Source organism: Limanda limanda, chromosome 2 (assembly GCF_963576545.1).
Source record: "Limanda limanda chromosome 2, fLimLim1.1, whole genome shotgun sequence".
Lineage (NCBI taxonomy): Eukaryota > Metazoa > Chordata > Actinopteri > Pleuronectiformes > Pleuronectidae > Limanda > Limanda limanda.
In genome coordinates, this window is record NC_083637.1 from 12,400,216 (window position 1) to 12,409,844 (window position 9,629).

Below are 9,629 nucleotides of genomic sequence, written 5' to 3' on the forward strand. Positions count from 1 at the left end.
AGGTTTATTCAGAGGTCACAGGTCAGGAAACTGCGGTGTCTAGCAAATGATCATGCATGGTCCACTGATCCTACACAGTTAGCTGCACAGGAGAAATGGCGCTGGGGCAAAGTGCGCACATCGCTTATATATTGATATACTGGGCGTGACAGAGGTTCTTGTACGCGCGGCAGTGCCTCGTTGGCTGTTTCACAAGGCAGTCCTGCCCTCCTGGCGTTGGGTCCTTCTCCTGGCGTTGCGTGTTGATGATGCTGTAGGTGCGCGCCATTGCTATGGTTACGAGAGGTCATAGTGTTCTGGCCTCAAAGCATTCTAAGACTGATGATCTCACAGGAGAGAGGACGTTTTAGAAATTAATATAATGAAGTGATTCATGGAAAACTGTGAGAAAGGCATGAAAACCTCTAGTCTAATCTGTCCGCTGTGTGTGTGAGGGAGGGAGGTCTGTTCGTTGTCTGTCTCACCTCCCTCAGATGTTGGGCCTCTGCCTTGTGTGTGTGTGTGTGTGTGTGTGTGTGTGTGTGTGTGTGTAGTTAATGCTCAAAGGACATGGTATGTGTATCTGACCACACGTTAAAGTGTGTGTATGTGTGTGAACAGTGGTGTATTATCAATATTATTCTGTCCCTACCAGGATTCTTCAATTTCCAGGGTGAAAATGGTGAATTACGAAGTAACAGTTTACACCACCAACTGCGCCTTTGCCGCCACCTTCAACAATGTCTACATTAAGCTGGTTGGCTCAAAAGGGGAGAGCAATTGCAGCTGGATTTGGAGCATCAGAGGGTCTCTGGCCCTCTTCAGAGGAGAAGTAAGTTTTGAGTATCCCTGTTAATTAAAAAAACTCAAAGCACACTTATCTCACTTTTGCCTGAATGAGATTTCAAGCATGTTGTAAGGCCATCATGTTGTGCTTTATTCTGTCAAATCCACTTTATGTCCACGTCATTGATACAGGTTTTCAAACTGTTTCTGTCATTATCCCAGGTTGCATATTTCACTGTCAGCTGCCCCAAATCCCTTGGAACTTTGTTCCTGATAGAGCTACAGAAGCAGCATTTCCTATTCTTCCAAGACTCTTGGTACCCCTCTAGAGTGGAGGTGAGATCCCCTGAAGGAGACACGTACTGCTTTCCTGTCCACTGCTGGATCACTGACCGTGAGGTGCACCGCTTCAGAGAGGGAAAAGGTTTGTGAAAATTAGCTTGTCCTACATCCTGTGTGCTATTAACTGAAAAGCGGTGGATCTAAGATTTTTCTTCAAAATTTGGGGCCACGGAGGGGCCACAATTTACAAAGTTAAAAGTCCGGATTCAGTAAGGTGCACATTTAAGGTATTTATTTTTACTGTTACCTCTATAGCCTTGAACAAAGCCATACACCCTTGACTATATTTCGAAGAAGCTTACAAAAAAAACAATTAAGACCCTCCCCCTATGTGATAATTTATACAGGAAACAGTTCTGCATGTTTTAGTCTAGCCTCACATTTCATTTTACATGGAAAGCTTCTGCTATAGACATGCAGATAGGGAAATGTCTTCGATTCACACAGGAGTGAACCCACTCATATGTATTTTTTCCCTCTTTCCAATTTGACATTAAACATATGTAAACTATTAATTTACATTCTTGCATACTGTTTGTTCTGCTGTAGTTATAAGTTCTTCAATCCTGTTATGTTTAAAAAAAACAATACCACGTTGTGCTTCCTCTTTTAAGCTTTGAAAGCCTTTGAAGAAACCCACGGTCTTGCCAAGCACGCCAGGAAGCAGGAGCTCATTGGTCGAAAGAAAGACTATTGGTAAGACATCAGAGCTTGTCAAATTATTAGCATTGTATACATCAAAGCTAACATGCATCCAAACTTCCTTCACCTTTTGGGAGATTTCGAAAAAGATGCATTACAGTACAACATGCAGTGTCCAAAGAAAAATTAAATACTGGTCAAGTATTATATGCTTTCGCACTCTAAATCAGGGGTATTCAACAAAAATTTAAAAAGGTCCAGTTAGAGAAAATGTATTGAAGCAAAGGTCTGGAAGATCATAATGTCTAACTATTTAGTGTGATATATATTTAAAAGCCTAGTAGTTGTATCAACATCTGCATGTACTCACTACCTGACTGTCAAATCAAACGAATTCAGTATGATTCAAAAACTTTTGGACTATTTATTGTCAAGTTGCATAGAACTGAACATATATGTATGATTGCAGATATGTATAATGTTCTTTCATTAACTAAATAAAAGTAGGGCTGCATTTTCAAAATAAGAGAAAATAAATGAAATGTGAATATTGTGCATGTTCAAATAAAGGGCTTAACTTCAGAAAAATGAATTAAAGGGAGCTAAAGCTATAATTTAAATTGTTTATGTTTCACATCTTGACTCAAAAGTCTCAACCAATTTTGCAGATAATTAATCTCAACACATCTTAACAATTGAACAGTTTTAGAATCCCTTTCTGCCCCTCTCATATCCCACTCCCCCACTTTTTTCGTCTGTTTCTCTCCCTTTCTCCAACTCACTCCTCTGTTTCTCTTCCTTTCTCTGTCTCACTGCTCTGTTTCTCAACTTTCTCCGTCTCACTCATCTGTTTCTCAACTTTCTCCGTTGTCACATCTGCGGTCCACCTGTTAGTGACCCCTGCTCTAAATTAATACTGTTAATAGTTCGTTACTCCACTCTGTTTTCTCTAGCTGGAAAAACTGGGAAGAAGGACTACCTCACTGCATTAAGAACGAAAGTCCTCTTTCTCTGCCTCTTGAGGTTACGTTCTCCTTCACCAAGGATACTGAGTTTTTGTTGACTGCAGTAACTGGGTAAAGTCCTGAAATTAACAACAGATATCTATAAATTAATCATTAAGCTGCCTGTTTATCAAATGAATAAATACTTTGCCATAAAGATACTTTGCTTTTGATTTTCTAGGGATGTTAAGAAGCATCTGAAACAACCTAAAAAACCATTGGAGCCATGGGCTAGCATCCATGAGATCGAACAGGTGTTCAGGTTCAAGTCGTCTAAAATATTAGGTACTGTAATGATAGATGAATCGGATACTTGATACTACATAATAGTATATTCAACTCTATTAATTCCTATAATTAACAGTGCACCATTATACTACCAGTTAGTGTGTCGTTGAGTCATCTGGGTCAAGTTACCTGTAAATTGTAGACCAACCCTGCTTTTGTGTGAATCATTAGGGTCAGAGGGGGTGGGCTTGGGATAGGTGTTGAGCTGTCTGGGGAGAGACCATTGTAGGTCGCTGAAGGTTAGTGTCTTAAACTACCTTCTCTGTTGAGTGATGGTTTTTTTGTTATTGGGAAAAAGTTGACAGAGAAGGAAATGTATATGTGTCAAAGAAACATCAAAACATGCCAGCGACAAGCTGCACAGTGTGTTACTGGTGGAGCTGGATAATAAGGGATTTCAGTAGTCTGTGTAACAGATTGTTCTTTTCTTCCTAGACCATGTCCAGGAACAATGGAAGGAGGATGAATTCTTTGCCTACCAGTATCTAAATGGTGTCAACCCCATAATGATCAGACGCTGCAAAGAACTGCCAGAAAACTTTCCTGTCACTGATGGCATGGTCTTTCTCCATGGTCAGGGTAGCTTGACAGAAGAAATAGAGGTAACCGTCTCATACTGACTGCAAATTTCTTCATATCTAATATTTCTTTGTGATAAAACCATGTATTGACCGCATTTGTCCGATGATTTTTTTCAACCTCAATATAATTTCAAACAGAGAGGCAACATATTCCTTTGTGACTACAAGCGTTTGGATGACGTGACAGCAAACACCATCAATGAGAAGAAGCAGTACTTGATGGCCCCACTCGTCCTGCTCCACAACAGAGGTGGCAAGTTGATGCCAATTGCTATTCAGGTGAGATAAGCGATCAAACATGGCTCATTCACAAGCTGTAAGTTTGAGTATTGATCCAGGCAGCTATCACTCAAAAGGATTGAGAAGCATCTTATTTGCTAAAAATGTCTTAACGCAAAACCATGGAAACTTCATCTGCAGCAGCTGGAATTAACTATTTCTGTCTGTGTTGGATTAAATTGATTCTATTAACCATGTCCCTCTATCTTGTCCTGTAGCTGAAGCAAACCCCCGCAGATGACAATCCAATCTTTCTTCCCACTTGCTCTGAGTATGACTGGTCGATGGCCAAGATCTTTGTGAGAAGTGCAGATTTCCAAGAACATGAACTCAACGTTCACCTGTTGCGCACTCACCTGCTGGCTGAAGTTTTTGCAGTGTCACTTCTGCGCAATGTGTCCATGGTGCATCCACTGTACAAGGTAACAAATCTATCCACCGAAGTTGACTAACCATTGTATTTTAGTGTTTTATATAAAGTGCCAGTATTTCAAAATGCTAAATGACAAAGAGGCATTAAGATTTCTGTTTTTGACAAACGATAGTGTTAATAACAGAGTGTCCTCTTTCTCCCAGCTCCTTGTACCTCACACTCGCTACACTCTGCAAATCAACATCTTGGCTCGACTTGCTCTAATTTCTGAGAACGGAGTATTCACACAGGTACAAAAACACCCCCACGCTCTGAAGACCTACAATTACACAGCAGTTTGGTTTCTCTCATGTCTTTTTCCTTCATATTTGACTGTTTGCTAGTTTGCAGCCTCTGGGGGAGAGGCCATGATCACAATCATGAAGAGATCACTGTCCGCAATCACCTACAAGTCCCTCTGTATACCAGACGACATTGAGGAGCGTGGGGTTGGGAAAATACCACACTACTACTACAGGGATGATGGACTCAAGCTTTGGGATATCATCTTCAAGTATGACAGATATTTTGCATTTTGCATTATCTCACAAGCAGGGAAAACAGTTTGTGATGACTGGTGTAATTATTTGCTGGATCACATGCTTTCCTCAACTGAAGTGATGGTAATGAAGACAAATTAACAGGCCTGATACTATACATATTGTTTACCCAAAGACAATTTGCAGTCAAAGTAAGTAATGCTCAACATCATGTGATCATGTCTCCACCCTCTTTTTTACTAAAGTTTCTTTGCTTCAACTCTGCAATTTTTTTTGACCAGGCACATTTGAGCATGGTTGCCTACAGGTAAACTGTCCATGTGGAGAGCAAGGAGGCGGAACACATCAGTGGAAATGCATCAGCTCACAGCTTTTCTATTATCTGAAACTATTTACAATAGCTATATACACTGTAGATTTTCCAAAATGTTGTACACCAACACCAACCAAAAGTATCAGTGTTTGTGAGACTATGGCTGATGGGCTCTGACCTTTTGTAATTCCCTCAAAACCACATCTGCTTGTATTTAAACAAAAGCGATTCAACATGTTAATTATTATAAGTTGTCCATTGTGTTTCCCCCTGCACCCAGTTTTCATGCTAAGCTAAGTGACTTTCCTGTAGAGCCACAATTAATCAATTTTCTCATCAGAATTTTGGCAAGAAAGTTAATAAGTAAATCTTTCTGGTTACTGTGTGAAACATCATGCTAACTTCCCATGAATAAAAACTACAACACCCTAACATTATCTATTAAAGGGATGGCAATCAAATTATCTCACCAAAGTGCCTGTTACTACTAAAGTGTGTATAAAAATGTGTGTTTCAAGGAGAAATGTATTTTACACTGCTTTCCACATTTGTCCAAGATTCGTGGAAGGAGTACTCAGACACTACTACGGGTCTGACGACATGGTTAAGAAAGACCTTGAGCTGCAGGACTGGATTCAGGACATTTTTGAACATGGATTCCTTTCTCAAGAAAAAACAGGTGCCAAATACCAAAAAATAAGATATATTTTAGAACAAACTTCATCTGGTCATTTTATCATTAGACAAGTTCATCTTTTAGTTATGCAATTGATGCTCTGTTCTCAGGAATTCCACAGAAATTCTCCACCGTGGCTGAGATGACCAAGTTTGTCACCATGGTGATCTTCACCTGCTCATGCCAGCACTCAGCTGTGAACAGTGGACAGGTGAATCCTTTTAATAAACCGGGATGATCAATTGTAATGGTGCTGAGTGGTTAAGGTGGATGGACATGGATGAATGAATTCTGGTCAAATAGGTGATATCTGACCTTTACAACAACCTTGCACATAAACAAAAAATGATAGTGTTTATATCTTAGCATTTGGTAATAAGCCCAAATAATGAAAAGTATTTGGCAAAAGAGTAAAAATAGGAATAGTTTAGAAGATAGTTATTGTAAATCATCCTGAAACAATGTCTCGTCCAAATTCATTGGCAATCCAACAGAGCATTGTTTGGAGACATTTGTCTCAAAACCACCAAACATCATGGTGCTGCTGGAGGAAAAGGTCAAGGGATCACGAAGGTGATACGTGGTTATCCTCTTGGGTCCTTCAATGTTACTACAAGTATAATTGCAATCCATCCAAGAGTAGTTTTTAATATAAAAATATGATAAATATCGAAATAATTCTGGAATAAGTAGTGGAACGACTGATCAAGGGACTGACGTCCCCACAGCCAAGCCACAAGCGTTCCTGAAAACTGCTTTAAATTGTTCATATGGTCTCAGTGCTACTGCTTCAAAAAATATTAACCAGTTAATCATTTCTTCATTGTAGTATGAGTATGGTGCCTGGATGCCCAACACTCCCATCTCCCTGCAGTTTCCTCCGCCAACAACCAAGGGACCAAAAGAACACATTATGATGGAGACTTTGCCTAACAACAGCACCACAGCTAAAGGCATGTCCACCATGTGGCTGCTCAGCAAGGAGTCTTCTGACTTTGTGAGTATAAAAGACTTCATGAAATATTATATAGATCATACCATTATTACATAAATCATATAATCATACCATTTATTTATTTTTATTCGCTGAACATTAGGTCCCGCTTGGCCAGTACCCGAAGGAATATTTCACTGAGCCTTCCCCCCTCGATGAGATAAAGAAATTCCAGGGAGATCTTAGCCTGTTGAGTGCTGACATCAAAAAGCGAAACGACAATCTGAAACTGCCGTACACGTACTTGGATCCAGAAAAGATGGAAAATAGTGTTGCCATTTGAACACTTAAAATGAGTGACCTTGTTAGCTGTTGGCCTACTTCAGCGTCACATTAATAAAATAACTTCTATATTTTGTATTTTTCCTTATTATATACTGCTCTTTGTGCTTCTTTGCTGAATTAATTAAGTCACTTATGTGAGAAACAATGCAAATGGGAAATAATTAAAACTGCTTTGCTGTTGTTTTTTTTTCTTTTTGAAGTGATACTGAAAAAATAGGACAACTTTCTTTCTAGCTTTTTTTCAATGTGTTTAAGGGATAAAAACAATCATAATGTTTTATATGAATATCAAATTCATGTGGCTTATTTACTAATCACAGCAAAGGCCTCAATAAAGACAATACCAAATTAAAATATTGATACATTGTCTCTTTTCATTGTTCTTATCTGCACAGATGGATCCTTTGGTTATAATGTGTAGTTTTACATTGTGAATTTCTACACTCTTTCTACGTAGTTCTGAGCGACCATCAGCACACTGTACTAAGGTGGCGACCCAAAAGCAGAAGCCACAAGGTGAGTTCTTGTGCTGGTCAATTAATCAACCAATGAAACAATAGGGGGGGGGGGGGGACTTGAAGCCCCTACAAGGAGTTTGTAACTCATTAAACAGCCTTCTTTAAATATTGCTGCCTCTTTATGACCTACAACAGCAGATGAGACAATCAGGGAGAAAAGTTGCTTTTTCTATAAACTATTGTCAACGTCTGGTCGGCACGGATTACTCATGAGGTCAGAGCAACGATTCAAGACAGTCAAAAGCCTCCTGTGTAGGCAGAACAGAGAAGAAACAGAAGCAGGGGAAGCTAACCGGGCTACACGCCAGGCTATAGGCTAGGCCTATAATACTCAATGGTTTGGTTAAATCAGCTCTAATATTGTTAGAAGATTGTCTTTACAGACCAATGGCTTCATATTTTTCTGAACCTTTATTTGTGTATGAGTATGTTGACAAATTGTATATTTCAACCCCCCATTGTTGCACTTTGGTAAGTTTGGTAGGTGCATCCAGGAATCACTTACTCATTCTGCATTAGTAGCAGAGAGAGACGGTGGTGTGAGAAGGGGATGGAAAGTGATGCAGTCCCTGTTTCATGTTATATCTTACAGTAAATACAATCCAAAGAGATCTGCAGCGTCACAGTGGTTTCTTGCTCTTTGTCCTGAACTCGCTACATGTCTGTAGATTTTCCACTAATTCCAAAACAAACGTACATGCTGTGTTCATCCTGGTTTTTACGACAGATGACAGTGGAAACATTACTACCTTTGTCCACTTGGCGCCAAAATCAACAGCAATGAAAAGTTCCCTGTTGGACCTAAAAGGGATGGTTCACCCAATGATCTACTTACCACTATGCCGATGAAGGGGTTGGTGAAGGGCTATACTTTTGGAGTTTCAGGGAGAAACAGCGTAACAAATTCTATACAATTTAGGTAAATGGTGACTGATTCTTCAAAAGTAAAGAAAACAGCAGAAAAAACACTAATACATGCCTCAATACTGCTCCTATGGTGTCATCCATGTGTCTGCACATTCAAATTCAGCTCAAAACGGCGTCATTTACACCAAGTTTTGAGCCTAAATGTCCTCAGCCCAGAGCCACGTCCATGTGCTTCTTCAATGTGATTTGCTACCATCTGTGCAAGACCTCAACAAACATTTAAATAGCTTTTGTGCACTTATGTGTGTGATGTCAAAATACATATATTACTAAAGTTGCTCTGATCTACTTGTTCAGTTGCATACAAATGGAAGGTAGCCAAATTGTATTTGCAATTTTAACGGCATCCACAGGCTGTGCAACTGCAATGAAACACACACCCTCTATCAACTTGTCTTTGTCAATTTGCAGGACTCTAAATTCCATGTGGCCTGCTTCTCTACCTTCGAAAGCGACTGCTGATTGAGGTTGATAAATAGGTTCACCCACTGTTCCCAGAAGATTCCTAGTTTCGATACAAGGTTAACGTCATTGTCTTTTATCAAATCACTAATATATTGGTCTGTTAATGTCTGTCTGCTGTGTCAGGCACAGCAGGAGTCAGAAAATCGTGTCAGTGACCAGGAAGTGTTGTGTTTTACATATTAAAGCAACTCAGGAGAATAGTGAGCCAAGTTCTGCGGAATGTTTTAAAAAGTAGTGGGTAGACAGGTCTGACGGGCCTACTTTCCCTGCCTTCCCCTCTCTAGCAGGAAAGAGACTACATGGAAAGTCCCTAAGTGGCAAACAGCACAACAAACTCCACAAAATGAAAGAACTAAATGAGGCAGCAGAAACTTTGACTCAAATCCCAACACTCACAACCTGAGACTTCTATGTTGGGGATGGTGAGGCCTCCTTCATGTGAGCCGTCCTATTTCTATGTATTTCATGCTGATGTGCCGTACTGCTGTGGCAGGTACAATCTCAAAGAGTAGCAGCCGAGTCAACCAGTTTGTCTATATATTGGGATTTTCATTTGCTCAGGCCAGGATTTGGCTGTCCATTTATAATAGATGCATCTCTATTATCTACCGTGAACTGGGATGGACTATGAGAAAGAG

At 39.9% G+C, this 9,629-nt stretch overlaps 1 protein-coding gene across 1 annotated transcript; it reads left to right on the forward strand.

Moving 5' to 3' along the window:
• The first annotated feature begins 649 nt into the window (after positions 1-649).
• Positions 650-7,079, forward strand: LOC133018144 (polyunsaturated fatty acid lipoxygenase ALOX15B-like). Its single transcript, XM_061084463.1, has 14 exons — positions 650-811; positions 988-1,189; positions 1,722-1,803; positions 2,703-2,825; positions 2,935-3,038; positions 3,477-3,643; positions 3,761-3,901; positions 4,120-4,323; positions 4,478-4,564; positions 4,658-4,827; positions 5,684-5,805; positions 5,913-6,013; positions 6,632-6,799; positions 6,900-7,079. Exons 1-14 carry the CDS (start codon positions 659-661, stop codon positions 7,077-7,079), a joined length of 2,004 nt encoding a protein of 667 aa, XP_060940446.1. The 5' UTR covers positions 650-658.
• The last annotated feature ends 2,550 nt before the right edge of the window (positions 7,080-9,629 follow it).